We start from the raw sequence: 26,763 nt of genomic DNA on the forward strand, positions 1-26,763 counted from the left end.
CAGGTTTCGAATACCTAAAACCTAATACTAGATAGGTATTTTCGTTATGCCTATCTAAGTAGGTTTCATAGTGTTTGCGTGATTGTGTTTAGTTACGAACATACATATACCGACAATGAAAAATTCACATAAACAAAAAAATATTATTAATATAACTTTTTGAATACATTCAAATTTATAATAACACTAATTGTTCCTTAAGAACGTTATATATAGAACAGACTAAACCTTTGGTTGTTGAAAAAAATATCACTTTAAAATAGTAAAGTACCTACTCTCTTTACAACGCATGAAAAACTCTACATTTAAAGGGAATTTATTGCAAATATTTTATTACTAAAATTAAGTCATTATCAATATAAAACCATGACTATAAAAAAATGTTGCTCTGTGTTATTTGTTTATGTGTAAAAATCTATTAAAATTGATACGTATCAATGTTAATGCGTGCAAAATTAATAAAAAAAATATATGTAGAATATTACAATAGGTATATTTAAACAAAAGCTTTTAACGGCCACAAGTTTGTCATTTCAATTCTGGTTTCTAATTAATTTATAAGGAAAACTTTTTTTCAAAGACACCTAGGTACTAAAACATACCTTATAATTAAATTCCCATACAAGTAAGCGATTTGTATTAAAAAAAACTGTAAATTCTACGATAAGTTTTATTGCTTTAGTTTTATTCACTTCAGCCCCGACTGTAACATTGTGTGACAATGAAATAAATTTAATCAATCGCCGTGCTAAGTATCGTTATCGTCTTGTTTAAGTTTAAAGTATTCCATGTTGAATTAGAATAATATGGAGCGAGTAAAAGTAATTGCTGAAAACACTTATCTTTATTCCTCGTAGTAGCCAAATGGGTCGCAAAAAATATGCCAATATGTAGGACTATTGCCAAACGACATAACGTTACTTGTACTACTCAATGTAATCAAGATATTCTCTGAGGGTCGAATTAAAATTAATCGTATCCGAAAATGTATAACATAACGAGAAAAATAATATGATAACGTAAGGCGTATTGAATATTAACAACTGTAAAACCAGAACAATCTTTTGGGCTGATTTTTTTTTTTTGGATTCAAATTATAATTGCGAAATTTTGGAAAATGATCGGCAACTGGTTGTCGTTGGATTAAAACTTATTAATATTCATGATACCTGACATAAAAACATTTTACATTCCTGTAGTGTACACTGAGCTTTATAAATAAGGTTCAACTAAACCTTTATAATAACTTAACATATTAGTGTTTATTATATTCAAAATCATTGTTTATATATAAGGCATTACAGCTTATATAGTATATGGAAAAATTATTATATATTTAAGTTTGTAATATTCCCTTTTATTGTTACTTTACGGTACTTGTAATGTATATCTAGATCTCTCTGTTATTTACTTATAAAATATATTTAATATAGGGATTTTGATATACATAATAATGCCATATATATAAGTTAATAGATAAGTATTAAAAATTTAATAGGTATTTAGATGTTAATCATCTTTTTAGGATCCCCCTATCTGATATGATTTTGAGCAGATGTTAGAAATTAAGTTTAGAACAAAAATAAAATATTTAATAAAACTTTTAAGTATCCGTAATTTAATTATCATTTTAATAATGTCTACAAAAAGTCTCCTTCTAAATAGATATTTTCAAATCAATATTTTATAAAAAATTACATAAGCTGAGCATTTAAATAAACATACAGAAATAACGTGCGGATTTCTGCTCATACAAAATGTAAACAGCCGAGTCTTTCGTGAAATTTGTATCAGTTGGGGAATAGTTGGCGTCCCTTTTACAGACGTCATATTTTCCTTGAATATATATCGAATGATATTCAGCCTGGAAATGATTTGCAAATAATACACAAACAACAACATAACCTCATTTACTCAGCTATTAACTAAATTATAAACTAAGACATCTATATTATCATCGCTAATCGACCTACAAGTATCTATAAAATATATAACATTCATAATATAGTAGTATTAAAAACGATCCATTAAAGAAAATAAATAATACTTAGATTAAAAATTAAAAAAATTATCTTTCCATTTCTCTAAATTTATGATCCACAGACATGAATTGTTGTTTTCGTTAAATTTTAATACTTTATTTTTATTTTAGAGCGTAGATACGTTACGTTTTCTTAAGTATTAAGAAATTACAATAAAAAAATAATACCCAATTTTTTCGAACCTTTACCTGATCACAATGATTCAAAAGAATTGTGTTTTTATAGTAACAACCTTAGAATATACCGTCTGTTAAAAGTGAAAGTTTGTACAACATACGTAATATATAGGTAGAATATTTATTTTTTAAATTCTTGTTAAATACATAAATCCCTAGAACGATATAAATCTTATCTTTAAGTCGTTTCCACGCACGTTGTAATTTGACCTCACTGGAAAAGTAAGATGAACATTATTCTGCCTTTTTGTTTTATCACCGTCTAGTAAAATAGCTAAAACATACGAGCAATGAGAAAAGTTGTGAGTGTACTTCGCTACACATTAATTGCCACCCTCCAGATAAACAGGGTTCATTCCTTCGCCTGCAGGTAAATGCAAATACATGAAATACGAGAGTTGTTTAGATAAAATTCGCCATTGTTAACCTCTGCCAACAAATAAGATTACCTACTCTTTGTTTATAAAGGAATATATGAGAAATCTTCTTAAACATTTGTTTCTTCATAGAATTATCATACACTCTTAAACATTTATTGTCCCAATAATATAAGAACATACTTCTTCTCCAAATTATCCCGTCAGCACGAAACAAGTCACGCACCAATATTTGTATGTAAATTTGAAAAACTTGCAAATCTTCAATTGATCGGAATCTCGGCGAGTGGATCCTGAAACAAAGATTTCATTAACATGTTTGCGTTATCGTCTATTCCATTCGAGATTGTTTATCTCAAGTTTCAATATAAAGACAAATTGTTATTGGTATGTAATGTTTCCTTATTAGTATATGTAAGGGAAGTTCCTTTGTGTAGAACGTTTGACTTAATACGAGATTCCATTGCTAATGGAATCGATTTCTTTGTTAGAAGAAAAATATTATTATGCGTCTCACAATCAGAAATTTACTTACTTGTATCTACATAATTATCTATTTAAACCTTTTTTTATCAGACATAGTTTAGACAAAAAAAGCAAGCGAGCAACGAAAATAGAATTCTAAACTTTGAACTAGAGTTAACTTGGAGTAATTTTTGTGTTTAATATTCTGGTACGATTAGCTTAAAAGCTTTTATCTATTTTGTTTCATTAGTCATAAATAAATAAAATATTTACGTCAGTTTATAAGGTTTTGGTAAATTACCCCCGATTCATATCAAAGCTCAAAGGTAAATCATATACCTACAGTATATAATAAGTAAATACTCAATATTACTTATCGTATTATAATAAAATTTGTTCATATTCAATATACAGCCGCCTGACAGTAAGCAGTTTGTTGTTGAATTACAAGCAGAGGAAATATCTATACGAACTTATCTATTCGTGACAAAAACTATAAGCCTCCAATATTCTTGTGTATATTTACGGAACCCTTCGTCGATACAAGATATATTTTGTAAAGCTCTCGCATATTTTAAAATATTCTTTCGATTTATTTGAATATAAATCACGTTATATCTTTAAAGATAAGAAAGAAAGTGCACCAAACTTCTTCCATTTCTATGCAAATTTAACAACTCTTCTTAAAAATTATAATATTTTGAGCTTTGAAAACTAATGAGCATCATTACGGAAATTTTAACCTTCAGACTTATCGTTTATCTACAAATTTAAATTTCGTAAAGCATCGTATTTCATTGGAACAAAAATGCTATAGCCGAAGCAAAAATTAAGTTAAAAAAAGTTAAAAAGTTACGCAAAGCCAACGAAAGCCACAAATCATTTGAATACCGTTCTGTCCTTTTAGTGAGTGACCTCGTTCAACCGAAGAATTCAAGGTCCCATCCTAAGAGGGTCTATTGTTCTGTCTGCGCCAACAAAAGTACAACTCAAACGGAAGCAGACATGAGACATCTTAAGAGTTAAGACCCAATCTTATGAGGCTACTCCATAATTTCAAACAAATATTATAATCAATTTCAGAACTATGTATATAAAACAGTCAAAGTACATAATTAAAAATTGCCATTATTATATATAATTAGTTGTTAATATAAATTAAATATCTCCTCTAATTTGAACCAAATTCTTAAATTATATCATAGATATTTGTGTATTAATAAAATACTACATACTTTAATCAGTGACCGTATCGCCAGTTTGCACAATACCTTTAAAGAGAACCCACATTAATTTAGAAGGGAAAATAGAAAGAGATAATTACCAGACCCCGCCGCACTCCAACTTATTTGACCCTTGTTCTAGAGTTTAATCCGTTTAGACTTTTATTTTCTTTGCTCACTCAAACTCTTGCGATCCTAGTATAGAAAATTTTCTTGTACCATTTTAATAATTAATTTTAAAGCATTAGATTTTATTGCCGCATCCCTTCAAGTCGAGTTTCATAATTATGAGAATTAGTGCTAGCTATCAAGGTTAATTATTGAATGATTTTAAGTCTTTTTAGTTTAGATTTATGAAGTCAGCGTCATAGTGAAACGATGTACTGCATAGATTCTTTTAGTCGAAACTGTACGGCACCTAAAATAACCGAAAATTCCGTTCATAACATATACCTAGTTGCATTCGCCGTCGGCCATGTTGCTGACCTGTCTCCGGTCGCCTGCAATACTTCTATCCTTTTCCCGCTTACACGTTACATTGCGTCCGTCTCTTTCCGCATCGAGCCTCTGCATCCAATTAGGGCAATACGCATGCGCATCATGTCAATGTCAAATCAATTCTCATAGGCTGATGCAACTCGCTCATAACAATTTTACGAATGCAAGTATTATTAAAATATACGGTATTTTCATAACTTCGTCTTTGTTACAGGTTTAACGGAGCCTTCCAACGCATGAAACGGTATGTAAAAACTTGTTCCACTTGCGTAAGATGAAATTAATTTAAGTATAATTAATTTTCGACGTGTTCATAGTATTTATGGGAAGATATTTTTAAATAAACATTGTCAGCGAATTTCGTTTTCTCCAAGGTTTTATTGTAGAAAGGTTGTTAAATATTTAGTCATAGACCGGGAGCTAACCATATTTTTATGACTGGCAAGATCAGCTCATTACTATCTTATTACGTACGGTGTCGGTACGAGCCTCGATGAGCCGAAACACATCCAATTTCCCAACATCCCATTTATTGATATTGACTTGAGAGGACGTTCAGTAAATGATCTCCTGATAACATATTCTTAACTGGATGTGACAGATGATGAAAAATAGATGAATTAAACGACTAGGCTATGGAAATATGTTATGGATGTACATATTCCTATAAAAAATATAAGAAAAAAGGACGATATACATATAATTTTTATCAATTAAATTATAATAGGTATATTTAATTCTATAAAAGTCCTATAGATCTTAATTATGAGAATCACGAGTGATCTATCGTTCCATGTCCGTTCAAGATAATTTATCAACATCGCGTCACTTATTATATTCCTAACGCAGATAGCTCGATGTAAGACGTGACCTGCGAAAAATACTCATCGGGATCCCGCACAACGATTTGTAACCACGACGCGTAAAAACGGAAAACATCGTCCCAATAATGAACTCGGAATAACATAACTATATATAACGAGACAATCCGAAGATACATCTCAAGATATCTAATAACACCTACCTTGGGACATATAGCGACCGATACAGATTAAAGCTTAAATCCTTAAGGATGCATGTCATGTTTATTATGAAAAGGAAAGAATAAAAAAATTACATTTAGGCAGTCTTAAATTCAGAAATAATAAAAAAAAACAACTAAATAAAATTTTCCAATTAATTTTGGTATGCCGATCGACATTAGGCGTCTTAATTATTTTACGATGCGTTTGAATTTTAAAAGTGTTTAGACTCAATACAAACTTATATACCTACCAATAACTAATATATTTATCGACTGTACATAACAGCAAATAAATAAATATTAACCAAAATGAAATCACATTTAGCATAATGGGATTCAAGATCGTTTTGTAAAACAAAACTGATCGGAGAAAGATCGCGTGATGCTTCTAATATGGTAATCTGATCCAATTCAATTTTCAACTAACTGATATTGGTCAGACATTTTGTTAATGCAAAAACTGGTTTAGTATGCGTGGTAGGCGCTCGACGTTGCATACCTACACAATGCCCAAAATACTTGTACGAAAGAACTTGTTCATTAGGTAAATTAAATCGATAAGGCGTAATCAACGTTTTCAGGTAATGTGGGTATAACGACATACAAGTGTACATTAGCCATGTCTATATTTTTATTAGACATTCAAGTTTTGATAAGGTAAATAAAGGCGGGTCGGAGTTATCTAACAACGAATATTTGTTCAGTAACAGTTTAAAGTCAAATGAGCCAAGTTTTAATTAGTTTAACGGAGCGAATGGATAAAGTATCCCCATTCCATAGAGGACCGGACGTGAATCGATAGGATATTTGTCAGCTGCCAAACTTCCTTGATATGGCTACATAAGAGCCATAAAAACCACTCTCACCTTTGAATCTGTGTACTTTTAAGCTTAGTCTACAATGGTTGCTGATATTCAGATGTTTATAAATACTTTAACGAAATCTATCTTAAATAACATATCCAAAAGCAAGCGCTCCACTAGTCTTGAATATAAAATAAAATTATTTTACCTATTTATACATAATGAGTCATGTTAAAATTATTATCTCATTAAATAATAGTTAACATGTAATCGAACTGAAAGCGTCATCGTATCCGTAATTATACGAGCATAGTTATTCACGTAATTAATTGAAGGGGGCAATTTCATTTGAAATTAGAGCACCTCGAATTGTAATAAATGAACGCAGTCAGAGATAAATAACCGCCGGTCCACGAGACCGTGGTTTTATTTACACGTCAATAGGAAAATGCGGGTTCAGCACACCTGGCTATATATTCTACACAAATGTATGTCAAGATTGTCCCATCGCGTGTCGATTCGTACTATTTATATTTTGGTTAGAATTAAAATAGATTAGACATTTAGGTATGAGAATTAAGTTTTGGTGGTATCTATTTATTGATAAATATAAAAGAACACTGTATATATTATATTATTTTCTAAGTAATGTATAAGTCTTATTTTTTTCTAACAGCATTCAGTGGCTTAAATAGTTATTTTACCTACAATATTATGACGATAGTTTCACTCTATTAAAAATGTAGGTATATTTTTTGTCTAAAAAATTGGGATATCTTAAAGATTTGTTATTTTAATAGTTATAAAGACATAAATATGAAACCAAGTGTGTGGTCTGAATCGATAACAAAAAACAATCCGATCATGCTTCGTCTTAAGAAAAAACAAAAAAAATATGGGAAAGTTAACCTTCACCGTTATTATAACTTAATTTATGTTGGGTTGAGAAAATATTTATTTTAACTTAAAATGTGAAAGTTCTTTATGCGACGCCATTTAAAGCACTGGTATTATATAAAATGAACTCGGAGTTAAATAAGATTAAGAATAATTTTTTTTGTTATTTTTCCTCTCAACATTTAACGTTTGGTAGAGTCCATTGGTCGCGTACGTGACCTTATATCGCATCAGCAATTTGTTCTTAAAATCTCCTCAGATATGGAATCTCGTTTCCATGAATACCGATCAGCTTGCAAATAACAACTCTGCAAATGGATTAAATACGTGACCCACATATTAATTTCTTATAAATAGTCCGCTTATGTTACTCTTGCTTTCAAAACACTAACGTCTAAATAAATTATTTGCCTGAGAAAGGTCAGATAGTGAAGTCATCTGTTATATAGGTATATCAGCTTTTGTAGTGTTATGTTTACTTCTGTAACGTAGATATGAAATACAATATCAACGTCGAAAGTTATTTTCTTTATGTCTGTCCCTACCCTTTGTTAGGATATTGGTATGATATTGTACAAAAAGAATACAATTTGGCTTGTTTATCCTAAAAATAGTTCGTATATCGTAAGAGTAGCGCCCACCTGGCCGAGGGAGGTTACAAATATACGTGGGGGCTGAATACGAGCATGTTTTATATTATTGAGGATCTAACCTGACTGTTTACATTGTTTACTGTACTTCGAGTAAACAAAGATAGACATTATCTCATACTCTCAACCGAGCAACATTTAAAGCTTACACTGAGCACACGTATAATTATTTACGCAAAGTAATCTGCGTAGTGTATATATCTAAAATGTTTTACATTGCCCGCTATAAACACGATCCAATCACGTATTTTTATACAGGCCCATACAGAGACGGGATAAATCGGCTCATTTCAATATGATGTTAAACATTTGCGTCCCGTCAGTGCGGCGTGCTCGTATATAACGTTGGAGAAAAACAAGAAACTCGTTTGGACGCAGCTCGAATCCCTGATTATGTTTGAACGAATATTCTTTGTATCTCGTGTACACAGTATAATAAGTCTCAGGGGCCGTCAAATGGAGCTCCAAGGAAAACCATCGTGTCGTTCCTACGCTTACGTGATCCTCGTGAAATGTAGGTGGAAATAGAATCGACGAGGGAAAATCTTTTAAGCTGCATGAAGGCTCATAGGTGGATGTCGATTCCCAAATGGTTGAGTTATTTTCTTGAATTGTGTAGGGGTTGCCGCTGTTTGAGACTGAAATTGAAACACAAAAGCGAAATAAAAGCATAAAATGAAAACGTGGACAAAGAACTGGTACTGCACAAACAATTCAGGTAAAAAACTAGAATACAGACCAACACGTTTTAATAATTTACAAAGAAAATACAAATTAATATTCCTCAAAAAAAAAAAACTTATAAACTAGTAAAATATGTTAAAAATGTTACTTTTATGTACATTTTTATAAACACGTATCAGTTAAAACTTGTTTAGAATCTTCATTACAAGTTCAAAACAGAATGTTTCAGTAGGAATTTATTAATACAAGTTGTACCAAAAAGTGATGCCGTGACGGTACAGTTTGGCGAAGAAATTTCGTTCGAGTATCTCCCTTCAGCAAACTTTGTTTACTCAAATTAGATCTTGTTATGAAAGACTGAGGGTTTATTATCTTTTATTGGTGAAGGCGAACGTTATATAATTCAACCTTAAAGGAAAATCTAACTTGCGCAAACTGAATAAGGCTTAGTTTTCGTTGTGAGATGGGTTATGTAAAATTGAGAACGTACCGCCTGTCGAGATGGGACCACCAAATATTTCGGCCCTTATTTATGTCCACTTGAAGTTTCCCGTAACTATAACGACATTTTTTCTCAACAAGAACAACAAGTTAAGTAATTTTCTATACCAATGTAAGTGGTGCCATAAACTCAAAAACGTGTCCGCAGGTTTATTTAAAATCTTTATATTTTTTGTGCATTTTCTCGTACAATTATTTTTTTGACGGCTCGTATGTTTGCGTAAAACGTTACCTTCTTTGCATAACTAAATCTCCCTTATACAGCAGGTACTTTTATGTCCCATGCCATTCATTCGAAGATCCAGTAAAACACGTTGAAATGAAAATTATCTAACCAGAACACAGTAAGGAACCCCCTTTATGTGACACGTGAAATTTCCTGCCATATCTTACACGAGTATTATTGTTTCCTTTATGTTATATTTTATCAAAATTGAAACGCCGGTTTTGTAACCGACTTGAGAAACTTGATAAAGTTATATGTATACATTTAATTTTATATAATATATTATTTTATTGTAAATTCAGAAAAAAGGATTTTTTTAGTATGAAACCTTCCAAATGTATGCAAAGTAGGTACTCAGAATCCAAAGTTTTCTAACCAATAAGCCGAGGTATTTGCTTCAAGATCCGTCGGCATTACTCTGCTTTGGCTCGAGTTCATTACCATACACTCCTCATAAGCCTACATTTCCACGGTCTCACAAAATAGGTTCCGATCATTCACGGATGTTGTTTTATTAATTTAATTTACGATTTGTTACGCTGCATTTTGATTGGTCAACTTTTCTCTTCTATCTATATGAAATTATAAATAATTTTAACAGTTGAAAACTAATTATTCTTTTATATTTTTCGTGTAATTATTAAATTAGCACCTTTAAACAGCACAGCAGTAACTGTGAACAGTAGCTATAGGCACATTTTATCATACATTTATGCAAATTGAAGAGATTAAAACATAATTTAATATAAACGAAGGGAGGCGAGTATTTCCTGTTAACTTCAGAATTGTTTTAACTTTAATCAACTGAATATTACTGTAACATCATCCGTTAAGATAAATTAGGTTAAAATTAGCCAACGCTACTTAGTTTTTATATCATAAATATAATATCATAGTATAAAATTTTATATTTCTTGTACGTTATAAAGCAGATCGAAATATATATATATATTTCGTCTCTATAACAGCAAGAATATGTTCTATGAATTCAAAGCGTCCTTATAATGGATATATAGGTACCTATAGTAATGCATTAAGATCTCGAGAGGTATAAACCATTGTTAGTTAAGTGCACTAGGTATGATAGCTGCTGGTAGAGCAAGGCACTAACTTTGACCTCCGGCTACATAGGTATAGATGAAGTACATACTTTATGTACATTAACTCCTCTCAGAGGGATTCTCTTAACAGCAGCTATATCGGATAACCATCTATCTTAGAAAATGCCAAGCGAAGTGTAAGCTGTAATACACATTTTGTTTATGAATACTTTTGTTGAATTTTTTATACATTTTTTTTTTTTATCAAGTCAAACTTAAAATAATTTAAAAATTTTTTTGTAGTTTAAAATCAATTACACACTTATTAAATAATTTATTTTGTTTTGTATCATCAATTATTATTAGAAAATATTAATGAATCGACGGAATTGAATTTGAAAATGAACTTTTCACGATTATCAAAAAAAAGGCATAAAACGTCGCCATTTTATTGTTGACTGAACTTAACTTTAAACGCTCGGTAGCTGTAAGAGTAAAGAGCTAGACTAATTACACAACAATGAATAAAACATAAACACAGTGGTACCTATCTAATAATTGTAAGACTCGAGTCAGTCATAAATTAAAACGAAACAAGAGCATTTACATAATTTCATTCAATACTTAAATATAAAAACTTCTTAGGTACAGCTTTCTATTATTTTATATATATATTTATTTTAGGAAAATAGTTTTGTATTTTTATATTTGGAAGCTTTTAAAATAAGAATGTACACTTTAAATCCATTACCGAGACCTCGCTTAAGGTCATAGCTAGCGTGTATCGAACTTTGAGTCATCTGCTTTGAAATGTCCGTAAGATATATATTTTTAATACTTTAAGAGACAACACATAGTTTTAAATAGGTACATAAAATTAATATACATAGCAATTGTAAACAAATAAGATGTACAATTTTATTTTATTACACATTTTATATAAGAACAATATTTTAGGCAACGATTAAAAATATTTTTTTAGTTTGATTTGTTAAAATCTTACCGGGTTTAATCCATAGGTAGGTACGAGTTACAATATTTTTAACTTAAATTTGTATCAGTTTCAATCACAAATATAAACTAACAGAACGAGCTGGGGACACATCTGAATTCTGCAAGTTCAAACTCAAGGAATTTATATTTAAAAGGGTCCCAGCCACAAAAAATAGGGAAAGCGGGACCCATCCTGTCACCCCATATAAAAACTGGGCCAATAGGGATCCATTGCCGTCTAACAATTGATTTTTTCACCAATCGATTTCACAAAATGGCTGCCGCTCACCTGTATTTTTTTTGTCACCTTTGATTTTATTTATTCATACTAAATTAAAGCGAAAAGGTTTTTATACAACCTATTTTTATTTTAAAATATAAAAAAAAATAGGGCTGTAAATATAAGAGATTTTTAAATTACTAACTCTTATTGAAATATACATTTAAAAGTTTTGGTTAACAAAAAAAAAAAATTGACGTGTATATGAAACTCATGGATTAAAACATTAAAACTTGGATGAATAAAAAAATGACCTTGGAGGCCATTTTTAAAATGCCTATGATTTAATTATTTATAAAATATATCCCTAATGATATCAATGATATGTCATATTAAGCTTCATTTTATAAAAAAAAAGTTTATTCCGCTAATGATATCATTCCAAAAAATGTTATTAATTTTAATTAGATACTTTTATATATGTAAAAATTTAAAAAGTCATATATTAAAAAAAAATATTTCCTTAAAAATACACTCATATTTTTATTATTATTAAAAATGATTAACATAAATTTTATTTATGAGTCTATTTGTGAATTATCAATATTTAAAAAATGCTTATTACTTAAAAAATAAAGCATCTTAACTTGCTCCACTACAAACCGAACAAGCAAATAGCTAGATTCTCCAATTCGTCTAGTAATAAAAAAAATATCAAGTAACGCCATCTACATTCACTCGAAATAAACATTGAACTCAGTCGACGCACACTTAAAAGATACTGTATTATTTACTCCGTTACGTAGAATACAAGATGATTTTCAATGTGTGCGTGTTGAGGTTATATTCAGTGTGTGCGTGTTCCGTGTAGCGACAGGACGAGTTTATGGGTTGTTTGTGTGGGAGTAAAGACGACGATTCACGCACACTACCACGGAACTCACCAAGCGAACGAAAATCGTCTCTACATAGCGAATAGTAGCGACATCTAGTTGGAGTTGGCGTAATGCAACGGTACGGGCTTTTGTATAATGTAGTAACGGAACTTTTCTGTCTACAGTTTTGTAAATAATTACAGTGTCTACCTTTAAAATCATATGAGTAATATATTACATGTTAAAAAAACTGGTCAATTCAAGAAATGTTATTTTCTTTTAGTTAGAATATATAACTAGATAGATATGTATCCCTAGAATAAGAGCTTCTTGTGATAGATAGGTACATATTTAAAGTTTATATACATTTTACAAGAAATATTTTGTGACTGCCACATGGAAATCTTCATTTTTTTTTTAATTTTGCTGGTGAAAGTGTCTAGAAATTCATGAAATACCAACTTACACGATAGGAGGAACTCATATATTTTTATAAAACATAAAATATTTAATCCTACATTGAGTTCATGTAATAATCAGTAAATTTATTTGGAAACCAAAACGTATTCCTTATGTGACGACAGTACTGAAAATATGTACAATATTTTATTGAACGATTTGAAAAATACACGTACGATCTTTTGCGCGCCGACCACGACCTAAAATAGAACTTTATCAAAGTCTTACTTTGTATAGTCAGGATGGACTAATTTGAATATTTTAATTTGGAGGCACAATTAAAATATTATAAAAACTATAATCAGATACAAGTATATTTTAAAATAAACCATATAATTTTTTATTAACAAAAATACTCTATTTAAATGTATTTAATATATATAAATTTAAAACACATATATATTTATTCTTTAGTATAAGAAACGAATTCGAGTCATAGATAAGAATTGTATACGAAGTGCTGTATAATTTATCGAGCGCATTTCAATTGTAAACATGTTTGTACTGAGTAAAGCACGTACTATACCGTATCGTAGGTGTATACAATAGAAGCCTTTCCATGTCATAATATCCTTTAATTAATATCATTCTATCTACATATAATAAATTCCATTCATACGTGACCGGTTGTTTTATAAAATTCTTATAATATCCGCTGCCAAGTATTTTGTACTGTGGCCAGATTAGTTCATTGACATTTGTATGTCGAGGGGTGCTCAGTTTGTTTTCTATCCCCGTCTGTTTGTATTGATAAGAGAGGGACGGATATAACAATTGTCGCCGTAGCAGGTGACGGTAATTGCTTCGGCGGCTGCTTGAAATTTGAAGGTCAAAAAATAAACATTTTTGATGATTCCTAGCATGAGGTGACACGCGGCTGGCTCAAGGTTAACAATCCAGTTAACTGACGGTTAAAAACTGGTTATTTCGGCGCCATCAGATATTATATTAAGCAGTTAGAACCTCGCATTATTCATTGCACAAAACAATATAATAATTTCAATTTAACAAAAATTTTACCGTTTCCCTTAAATTAACACATAAATAATAACATACGGTGTACAAGCAATACTTAATTGTTACACCAAAGTTTATGATTTCGTTATTAAGAAACGTTATGTTGGGATCGCCAGAGAGGTATAATAATTAAATCCACCAACTGAGTAATGACGTACAAATGCAACCCATCGTTTCGCACACAATTTACGATCGAAACCAAAAAAGGTATTTAATACAGGATACCGGATCGACGTATCCAATAAGATTTCGTATAAATTGTTATAAGAAATACTTATATAGGCTTTCCAATAAAATAAAAAAATCTTTTGAAGTCACGTCACTTCATAATTGCCTATAAGCTATCTCATTCTAACAGTCATCAATGTTATATAGTGAAAAGAGACGAATGGAAAACGGGATGAACGTCGTTAAAAGAGGCTCCGACAAGGAACTGGCTGCAAGCGAATGCTTCGGGACGTTTATATTACTATATCTTTGAAATAATAATATTAATGAATTTAATATTTTTCTACAACACATTTATATCTATGTATATCTAATAGTAATTAAAAAAAACTGTCACTTAGACGTATGAATTATCCGAAAAGACATCTCATAAAAAAGAGGCTGTAATGAATTTACTAACTAAAATTCTAATGATTGAATATGAAAAGTGAAATGTCATAACTACTTTGTTAGTAAAGTAATTTTTTTTGTTCACGGATATTTTTTCAAAATACATAAGACACATGTTCGGAAAATAAATAAGTTTCTTAATAACAAAAATATCTTAACATTCTTGACGGTTTAGTTTAGGTATTAGAAAAACATATATATTATTTATAATAAACTATTAAGAATGACCAACGTCCCGAAGCATTCGGTCATCCGATGAAGAGCCTCCAAGGATTTCGGATAGATGGCGTTAGGCTCTAATCAGTGGATGGTCTTAATGGAAACTATTAAGACAAAATTCTTATACATTTTTCACCTTTGTTGTCAAAGTAAAAACTTATACCTAACCTAAAACTACATTATCATTTCAAGCGCAAAATCAAAGCCTTCATTTTCCGTCGTGGCTTGAATAAATTTGAATAATCGTTCGAATTTTCGGGTTAGCGAACGAATTGCGATAATCGAAAATAAATAACTGAATTGAAATGGGATGTAATTTCACGTTCAAACAACGCGTAGGTAAATTGTAGTCTTAATTATTACATAATTAATTAAAACATTGACATACATTAAAACTAGCTCGATATTTTTGTCTATATTATTAGGTATATATATAAATCTTCTAAGCATATACTACACGAGTTTATAAACCAGTTAATCCAACGAGATCATACGGAACGTGAGAGAGCGTGTACATTTCAGCTTTGAAATAGAATTAATTGGTATTTTTTATATAAATAGTATTTCCAAACACGTTGTTGCATAACCCGGCCGTCTATGGACGTCCCGACGCCATATTTATAATCACAAACACATACACAAATCTATCAACACACATACACACATATACAGTCCGCGCATGCGCAATGTCTAACTTATTTGTTAGTAAACAGCATAGATATTTGGTCGATAGTGTTTCGATGGCTCTAGAAATAATAGGGACCTATTATATTCAGAAAGATCGTCGTCATAGAGACCGCCTACAAAATATCTAATTAGAACCATCTATAGTAGATACCAGAATTATTGATAACCAGATTATTTATAAGTAGCATAATATTATGTATACGAAATATATCTATTATTACTACCATCAAATATAAAATATTAATTTTTCGGTTAGGTAAATAAAAAATCCTACGCATATCCCGTGATCTGGTTACACATAACTTATAGGATACAAAGGCTCTATAATATATGAAGGAAGTTATCTGAATGCTATCCCAATGTCCGATATCGGGTACACATACAAATCAAATAAATCAAGTTCTTCATACAAACCGTCAATATTGATACATTAAGTAACTACGAATATATAAGGTAATGAATAATAAATTAAGTAATTAAAATACAATTATATACTAAACGTCTATCAACGCTATTGGGTCTTTGTCTCCAGCGGGGAAGAATTTCATCTTATTAAAACTGTTTGCCAGAAAACCTCATAGATTTCCCCCGGGGCCACCTGCGGTTCCACTGGAGGGTTCCCGGTTGAAACAATAGCTCTGATACCTATAAATTACGTTTTATACCACAATGCCGGCTTAAAAGCTCTGAACGGCGATTATCCCATAAAAATATTTCGAATTGTATCAATACAATATAACATACATATATGTCGACGCTACGGAAACACTATAAAAATTTTCACGTAAAAAATTCCGTACGTAAACACGGGATGCATGCTTTTTAAACGACGGTTATAGTTTTAAAACACGATGTTTATTGTACTGTGAACAAACAAGTGTTTTTTTTATGGAGCCGCTCTCAGTTGTTGCGATCCATACATAATATTGTTCCTCAATAATATAACAAATTTATATGGTTATTTCTTATCAAAATTAAATAAATAAGTTGAAAAGGTCAAGCTGTGAGTCGCGTTGCAAAATTTGCATCGGATTTAATAAGTTTTCGTTCTCTTAAAGATTTAAATACCTAGTGTTGGTATTAAAGTAAATAGATTCATAGTTATGTTGATGTACGCTTTATAAATGCTTGTTAATTAATCGTTTATATGAAAAAAACTATAAAATAGATCTAAAATATCTTCGCTTGTGAACATAATATTGAAAATAATCTATTATAAAAGAAAGAAATATATTGATTTGTTATTGGTGAGAATAAAAATGTTGTCATCGCAACATGATCACATAGCGACTGGAATATCACTAATTATTGAATACATTAATAATATCAGCACACGAAACGTTCGTGATAACAGCAATTGATTAAGATGAATGTCATCTATCAAGGGTTAATAGCATATATATTATTGATAGCTTTTACATACTAAAGGTGACAATTGTAATATATAAACACGATCTAGGGCTGTTAAATAAGGTCGACTGATTCGATTCAAACAAAAAGAAATTCCCGTACAAAGGAATATAAAGATAAGACTTTTTTTCATTTGGAATGTTTATTTTCAGTGGGATACTTCAAAGTTTCCAATAAGTAACGTATTATCTGCAGCGTGGGAGTTTCTTCGTATCCTATTTGTCCCGGATTGAGACGTCCCTACATCACCCCCTCTTATTATGGAGGCTGCATTCTAGAATGCGAATAACCAAATTTGCTGAGTTCAATATTACAGAATGATCAGATGTCGAGATGAGAGTCTGTGATCACTTTTGTTTCGTACTTACAGTTAAGATTGGATTCTCTTAAGTGCTTTCGTGACAGCTCCGTGTGTGTCGAGGATTAGACGTTGTTTGATAAATTTACTATATATATATTCAAGAGTATTTTACTTTAAAAACAATCATATGAAATTTGTTACTGCGTATACTTAGTACTTATTATTTTTGAACCATAAACATATTAGGTATATTAATTCAAAGATTTGTAGGAGGAAAAATACCTAAAAATTGAATATCATAACGTTCATAAACTCTCATAATATATTTTATATATGAAAAATAAATAATAAATGATAATCATAAAAAAAAATTCGCTTATTATGCTAATCATTGATCTGAAAACGCTAAAGCGGTAAGGCCGCTTTCATTATATATCACATACTTTATATGTGCTATAAAAAATATCAGAAACGCCTAAATTGGTCTCCATTAAAACCGGTACCAATGTTTCCATAACATTTATAGCACTTTAACCCTTAACACTATAATAATAAGAGCCCGTGGTCGAAGCATGCCAGTATCTTGTTATATATCTTAAGTGTGGATTCTTTATAAGGAATCCTCATTTATATATAAAGGTACATTACTTGAATAGAAGCTAAGTAAAGGCATGTATACACGAGACGGTACAATGAGATGTTAGAAAGGAAACCCTTCTAGTAATTAATGTGAGCCTTCAGTTACTTAAATGGTAAATGGTTTTGAGTGGCGCAACTCTATTTTCGGTTTAAATTATAGAAGGCAGCGAATATATAAAAATTTTTTATTTATATTAACAACCAAAATAAATTTTTATAACGTATATATTATGATTGGTGAGAGGCTCTACATATCAATTAATTATAACAATTTTTTTTTGTATACATTCGATACATAATAACAAGTATGATGTACTAGTATTATGTAGAAAATGCCCTTTAATATATGTAAATATGTTTTATTTTTTTAATTTATATGTGAATTATATTTGTAATCTAAGTATACAAAATCTTAGACCTCGTCTTAAATGCAATATACATTCTCACTAACAGTAGTGCTGCTTACGGTATACGGTAGACAAATACATAAACAGCGTCGGGACCACTCCACTTCTGAAGAAAAATAACCCGCAACTGAAATATTTGAGTTCAAACTTTAAGTGAAATAGCCACTCCGAAAGAATATCTGAACATTTTAACAAAAATACAAAGTTCTACAAAATCGAGCTACAAGTTATCTAAGTGATTAATATCAATTAAATTTTAACAAATCGACTAATAAAAACATGAATGACGGCCATGTTTCAGATTAATTAACAACGAAATTCGTGTTAATTAGATAAAGAAAAGATAAATCGCGCTCTTAAATAACACGGAGTTATTAACAAAATATTATCAGATAATTTCGAAACGATTGCCTAAAACACAACTCGTTGGGGGCATCTGTTCCTAACCGTTGTACGTCGAATGAAATATTCTGTTAGTTTATTACAAACCCAGCAGACAATCATAGACTTTAGGCAACAAGACTTAAAGTATATAACAGTAGAAATTAATATGTTTACATCACAAAAAACTTGCGCAGCACATTGTATTTATGTAGCCATGTACTTTTAAATTAATTAGGAACTCTTGAGACCATTACATTCACGTAACAAAATTAAACCATACAAAGTGATTTACATTAAAAATATCAAAGAAATAGTAATTGAATTTCAAATAACTAATAATAAATAATAAGGGCCTATGACAAAGAGTAAATACACTTTAACTGGGCATTTATACCCATTCAATACTACATAACGTATACTTAGAGTAAAATTAATTCCAATATATATCTAAAAGTTTAATAAAATACATGATTTATAACAGATTGAATTAACATAAAATTAATACGAATCTTATATAACATCACCGAATAAATAAAGCTAACCGCTTAGACTCCTCGGGCGTCCGTTGAATGTGTATTAAAGCGACGAGCATTATAAAGAAGGCGATTTTATTTCGTATCGGACGTTATCCGTACATAAAGTGTATGTTTGTATGTATCGGAGCGGTGGTCCTGAAAGATTATAATTTTAGTATACCTAACCATATCGCCGCTTCACGCTGCGGGAATTTTAGCGTAATTTTTTTATGGCAATGCATTTAAATATAAGATTATCAGATTTTTTTCTTATCTTAGCTAATAAGTTCTTATAAGTTGTGCCCCATACAAATGTTACGTTATTTAAATAGCGATCGTACCGAAAGAAAGGTGATCGTGAGCGTATTTTAATAAGTTCATGATAATAAACGTCATTTTTTGAGGACAATCTCTCATTTAAGACTACTATTAAGAAAAAACTAATTAACAAGTTATATTTAGGATGATATAAAAAAAAAGGTTTCTGTTTGATGCGATCGTATGATTACAAAATATTCTTAGTCATCACCAAAAAGTTCCAATGATTTATTAAACTAATGCGGCCATTTTGAACTCTGTTCCATTAACAATCCACTGTATACACGGTGCCGAGTGCGGCGAACCCCATTTCGACATTCGATATTGACGACCAGTATTCAAGATCTGCGAGCTCATCCACTCTACCTCCTTTAGTTCTGTAGTTTTGAGATCAGAGAGGGGCGAGGGAGGTCTCGTAAATCCGGTCAACTCGCTGCCCAGCCCTAGAGGGGAGATGCAACGGTACCATGCAAGGGCTTGTCTACATTCATCATACATTTTATGACGTAGTCTCGAAAGCTCACCGCTCATGCAAGTCTCCTTGATACCTACCTGTTATACGATACGTATATTTTGTAAATTATAACAATCGTAAATTATCGCTCTCTATATCTAATAATTTTATTGCATATTAACTTATTAAAGCTTTGTTATTAACATGTAAACAATATGTTTTTACGAGACCCGATGACCTGTACACGGGTTAAATATGATAAATTTTATTTGGCAATTAATTTTGCATTAATAATAACCATAAATAACTCATGATACAAAATGTATGATATAAATTTAACAGCTGATATTTTAAGTCTCATGAACCAAACGCCTTAAAGCTTAGTTCTGACTTTTCAGTGTCTGTGATCTGTGACATTTGACGATTCATAAAGTTCATGGCAATTTATTCAACGAGGAACCTAATTTTGTCAAACTTTGACACTTCGTCGCCATTTCGATAACTCGAAAGAATGTTTATTGAAACAGTTTTACCGTATATTACAATTTGGACCTTATATATATGAATATATAGTCAAATTTATCAAAACAAGAGATCAATTAAGGTGTCACTTAACACATATATGTAAATAGTTTGAATTTAATCTGAACTGACCTAATCTCGAACTAAAGACTGCAAAAGGGGCAACAAATATATGACTATATATAAAAATCGCAGCTGAATGACTGAAATAATATCAGGTGTCGCTTACAACAGCCGCACGTTATGAAACCCGATAGTGTATATTTCAGCTGCCGAAGCGAATCGACCGACATGCACAGACGATGTAATCAACGCTTTACTACCAAAGAGAAAAGTCTACCAGATAATAACACATGTTATAACAAAGAACGTTCACAGCAACGTGTTACGCTTAGATACTGCACATTTGACACGCCGGTTGACACGTTCCACAAATATTGTTCTAAGGAACAAATACGAGATGTAATAGTATGAAACAAACGCTGGGGCGTTACGACAAATTGTGTCGATATTAAACATGTCGCGTGTTGATTTTTCGTTTGTTTTTGTTAACAGCGAAACACGTTCGAGCGTTATGACTACACTGTGCCACAAACATAACCATCTATTTCGCATGCAAGTAAACGATCCACCTCACGACGTTCAAATAGGTGAGTAACTTAAGATTTCAATGTACAGACCATATTAAGCGCAGAGCCACGTAGTAATAAATCAATGATGCAATATAAAAGAAAGCAATTAAAACAGCGCCGAAGACAATGAAATCCATTATCACAATAAATAACCACCTTCACTACAACACCTTCACATTTTAACTGATGCACACCTTAGCTATGACAATTACAGCAACCAGGAAGGGTTCCGTATATTTTTTTGTTTGTGATCTACATTTTTATGACGCCACAAAAAGTACAAACAAAAAGTTGAAATGGTCACAAATTAAACAATACACTCTCGATTTCTTTATAAATACGCGACAAAGGAAACAGACAAAGGCAGCGGAGGTGTTTTTTGATACAAGAAACAAAGGCGAGTTGCGCAACTTTTGTTCGAATTAACTTTAAAGAGTTTAATTTTTTATACAAAGTCAACAAATAGAAGTTCGTTCTAAGAAAAATTCAGTCGACAAGTAAGAAAAGCGTTTTTTTTTTTTATTTTACAAAAAGTAGTTCATCCAGCATCACGAAACATTGCGAGTCCAATAGATTTCAAAACAAATATTCAGTTAAAACTTTGCCTTCATTATCTTATGTCTGTGCAGTCCCTAGTGTGACAATAAAAGAAATGTGAGTTTCATTGACTTATCTAAATTCTTTGGGTTAACCGGGACATTTTCACTATAAAATCGTAAACGTTTGTTAGGTTCGTGATGATTTTTAATGTGGGAAAGGTTTATTTACAAACGATTTATATTATTTCCATGTGCGTTCTCTTGAGAACTTCGATTTGGTTAAATTCGTGAAGAAGCCATAAAGCTACCTCGTGACGACGTTCTATCAATTTGAATATCACCCTGAGACCTAAAACCAGTACGTATTTATAATTCGTTTCAAAGTCCACTTAAGCGTATACATGTGTGCGTACAAATTTAATGTACGTAACAATTACAGCGCGAAAAAATGCTATAGTTTTCATCACACAAACATGCCTTCATTAAATTCAATTAAAAACCTAATTGTTATGTAAATTTAAGTATGGATACGAATAAAGATAAAATTAATTGAAACATTAAGATACGAATCGCTTAATTGTTACACGCCACGATTGTTAGATACTAAAATAGTGATAATGGTCGGTTTTATGCAATAATTGAAATAATCCCTTCATTATTTACATATACTTTTTTTTTACGTAGAAAATAAAACGATTATATTTAATTTTGCTTTTTATTTGATGTTGATTTTTTTTTTATTCTTAAACTTATCGAGAACCCGACGATATATTGTGCCAAATTGGAAAAGCGCCAAGATGTATTGTACATAAATTTGTCCGGATACCACCAAATATATTAACAGCTGTTAGTAATATAATTAGTTTCTCTATTATAATTAAATTTACAATAAGAAATGATAGGCACATTAATGATAATTCGATTACCTGTACAATACGCTGAGTACCTACTTAAATACATTGATAATACAAACTTGTGAATAAATACATACTTAATTAAATATTAATTTAAGTAGGCTTCAACTGTATCTTAGTGAAATGTATTATTAATTTTAGCGCTTAAAATAACTATAATATTTTTTCATGTTTACCAAATAAAATAGGTTCTAATAATATTATAGGATGAGATAAATTAATGGAAAGCTCGGATAAATGCGGTATGTTGTATTCATAATAAAAATCATGGATAATACTCGGTCGGAGTCTGTGATGAAATGTATGAAGATTTCATTAACTAATGCTCTCTTATTATCCTTTGCGACATATGACCTTTGGAATAGAGCCTTCACCACACATATTATACTTAAGCATTTTATTTATTTGGATATTCTGAAATAGGTTCAGTGTTACTGAAGAATTAATTATCTTCTATACTGATGGATTAGCTTCATATAATTATTAATTTAATGTATTTAAAATCAGTTTCCATATATGTTAGAATGGTTTTCAGATTGTATTTAGTCAATGTAAATGTAATCAATCAAAGGGGAATTCAACTTTCAAGTATGTGCGTAGTTTTCGTTATATAAAAAACAAGAACCATATATAACGTTATGATTTAATAAGACTGGCCCCAAGCCAACTCATAACAGAAGCACGCCGTTTATATTCCCCGCTCTATTTCGGCTTCTTAAAACGTCTTTGTTTTCTATTAGACTCACAAACGGCCATTGATTTTTAAAAGAATCTCAGTTTTAACAGCTCGTAATAATCGTAAAGTGTGTAGTTGAACTAATACGGTCGGAGCGTTCGGTGGCTGGTATGGTGTTTATATGTTCGCGTATTACTATCAACAACCCGTATAACATAGAAATGATGACGGGCAAATATTTTCTATACAAATCATACTTATATTAGTGTGAGGATGTAGGTGTGTTTATTATTCTTTGAAGCTGGAAACTACTGAACGAATTTTCAAGAAAGTTATCAAACAATGTTATTTGTAGCAAACCTTTCTGTCAAGTACTCAGAAACTGTGAGTTTATTTTTTTATTTATAAGGATATACCCACAGTATTTTCCCTTCAACTAAATTCCTATTCACCTGTGGGATTAAACCATAACATTATTATGGTTCACTTCGCGCTTTCAATCCCCTAAGGCGTTTACTTTAGCGTCGACCTGAGCATACAAATAGCATACATATACGAACGTCGAGACTAGCTGCATTTCCTGCATCACGTCTTTTAACGTAGCGTTAGCAAAACAAAGCACTAATTTATTATTAATGTAATTCTATTTTATCTATAACAATAGGTATTATGAGAATGTTAGGAATATCTATACTATGACAAAGACATCGAGAGAAATTCCAAAGATACCTACTATCTGTACCCGCTATTTTAATGTGAAACACCTAAAAGATTAAGGTCGATAAATAAAAATTAAATTCCCATCTTTATTTTCACTGCAAATTCAAAGTAAGACATTGCAATAACAGCATGAAAGGTTGAATAAAATATTAAGCCTGTTGTCGTTACGTCGGCACTCAGCGCCAGCAATCTCAACGCCCCATCTTGCGAGATAAAAACATGTATCGACTCCGCTAAAAAATGCGACTCAAACAACAGACCAAAATAATGAATGCTAAATTTTATAGAGGCGCCATGACTTCAGCGAGATCAAGGATCTGTCACATAATATATCTGGTTTTATGATCGCCCTCGGACCATTTTCGGGTTATTCGTAATGCAGGAACGGTGTTAATATTGCATTTTATGTATGCAACAAACGATCCGTTGATTGAGAATTTAATATGCCTTCGGTTTCTCTAAAGTAACAGGTTTCAGTTCGAAAAGAATACGCTCATGTGGTTCGTATGTTCGTTGTAGCTAATGTGAGTTCGGTTTCATCAAAGTTGGTGAGTAAGTAAATGGACACATTACGTATAACATAGGATTACCCCAGAGTTTTATTTAGTAACATTACGACGGTTCACAGTGTACATATTAAGGCGAAGTTTTCCGCTTGTTCTGATTTAATTTTAGTTAATTTGTTTTGCAGCAATGTTGAACGAAATCTGTTTAAGAAATATATCATTGTCTGACTGATAAAATATATAAAGATCAGAAATGATATTCCAATTTTATAAAGAAAAGTTCCTTAGTTCGAGATAGGAACGCGAATATAGATAAACAAATATCATCCTAACTTAACCCCGGCCAAAACACAAGATAATAACAAAAATATTTACCGAAGCTCGAAGGGAATAAAACGATGTCCCTTAATGCGGACCCAGATGTATTCGACCTATAATTTGTTTCTGAAATGTTACCTTCCTTGGAAAATAGGAATGCAAATATATATACGAACAAAATGATTGTTTTTACACAGTTTACTTATAGAACGGATACTAACAAATATATATAACATGACATAAAACTAAGACTACATCCACGTGTACTCTAATAGTGAATCAGAACAAAAAATACGATAAAAAAATTTACTAGAACCCAGCATAGTGTACTCGTAAAACAGTGGATTAGAAAACGAAAGTTATAACATCAAATAAGACATGAGTCAACACAGAACTGTTCATTTCATATTAAGCACGTCAGATTACGGAACGATCGTAAAATTCGTGCGTCCATTCAGACGGACAATAAAACGACGATTTGGTTCAAACGGTGTCACTAGCCCGGCAAGTTCAAGTGCGCTATTAAGTTGCACAACACGCAATAAACACTCGAAATAATAATAATAAAAAATATGTGTAAATATTCGCTCGTAAGGGAATCATTTACAATAATGGCCCGTTTTATAACGTTATTTTTATAGGCATCGCATCGTAAAGGCAGTAGACTAGAGGCAGACGGGTTTTACGGTTCCGTTGGTGACGGATGGGGCAGGTGATGAGATATACGACCTCCAGATACGAACGTACTCACGGGTACGTACGTTGGTTGTGAGGTCTTCGTATCAACGATATGCAGGTCACGTCTTCGATTCGCGTTATAACGTGCCACGCTAAGCACATAAGTATTCTTGCAGTACTACAAGCACTAACTCTTTTCGTTTGTTACAGAAACGAGGATAATGCCGTTGAATATATTGAGGTGAGCATTCTAAAATATATATTTTAATTTTTATTTACTTTTACTTGTTACATTTATATAGGTTACAATTTCAAATAAAAGTCCTTACGCATTAAGTCATGATATGGACGGAACAAATAAAACACACATACCTACATATGTTAGATAAAATACGATAACTGTATATACTTAAAATTGATGACTAAAACTAGGTTCGTCTGATAATTAAGGTAATATAATCGGAAAAAACAGCATATATAACATCAACGAACGCCAAAGTAGGTCATTTTAAGCTCAAATAACAAACAATAACAAACGTATCACATATCGAACCTAAACAACATATATAATTATACCATTACACTATCAACATATGAAGAGAACTTGACATTTTTATAAGCAATTCATAATCTAAATGAGGTTTTTAACCTCATAGATGTACAAATATAATGTATAAATTAATAAACAACACTCAAACAGTCACACGAGTTAGTCGCGTTGAACGTAACTCGTGGCGTTTCAATAATCATTTGTTTTGTTTACTTTGTTATTATTGTAACATATTCGTTTTATATTCCCTTTGTTACAATAAGAATTTTGTATGTAAGCTAATAGCTTTCCAAATGTCTTTATTGTTGGTAGGTATCTATAATTTTTTTAAAGTATAATAATTAGTAAATTAGATATATGGAACTAACAATATTCTAATATTATATAGAAAAATTATTTTAATTAAATTGAAACATTATAATATTGTAGTAAATTTACTTAAAGTTAAAACTCAAGTAGGCATACCTAGGTACCTAAATATTAAGGTATTTAGAATTTGTATATATTTTTTCCTTTGGTAGTAATAATTATGTAGACACATCATATCGCGTTAATAACAAAAATTATAACGCCTGTATGATACTCG

General features: G+C 31.0%; 1 protein-coding gene across 6 annotated transcripts in view; it reads left to right on the forward strand.

Moving 5' to 3' along the window:
- LOC116769093 (uncharacterized) overlaps positions 1-26,763 on the forward strand; it is a 109,875-nt gene that overhangs the window by 36,744 nt on the left and 46,368 nt on the right. For 3 of the 6 annotated variants that reach the window (XR_004353429.2, XM_032660089.2, XM_032660090.2), the window contains 3 exons: positions 4,996-5,025; positions 21,200-21,294; positions 25,838-25,868. Coding sequence is in view for 3 of the 6 variants with exons in the window: in XM_032660089.2 (XP_032515980.2) it covers positions 4,996-5,025; positions 21,200-21,294; positions 25,838-25,868 (156 nt within the window). In the remaining 3 variants the exon portion in view is untranslated. The remainder of the gene's footprint in view (positions 1-4,995; positions 5,026-21,199; positions 21,295-25,837; positions 25,869-26,763) is intronic. The other 3 variants (XR_004353428.2, XM_032660092.2, XR_009753932.1) reach the window with 2 other exon arrangements.

The sequence above is a fragment of the Danaus plexippus genome, chromosome 5, assembly GCF_018135715.1.
Source record: "Danaus plexippus chromosome 5, MEX_DaPlex, whole genome shotgun sequence".
NCBI lineage: Eukaryota > Metazoa > Arthropoda > Insecta > Lepidoptera > Nymphalidae > Danaus > Danaus plexippus.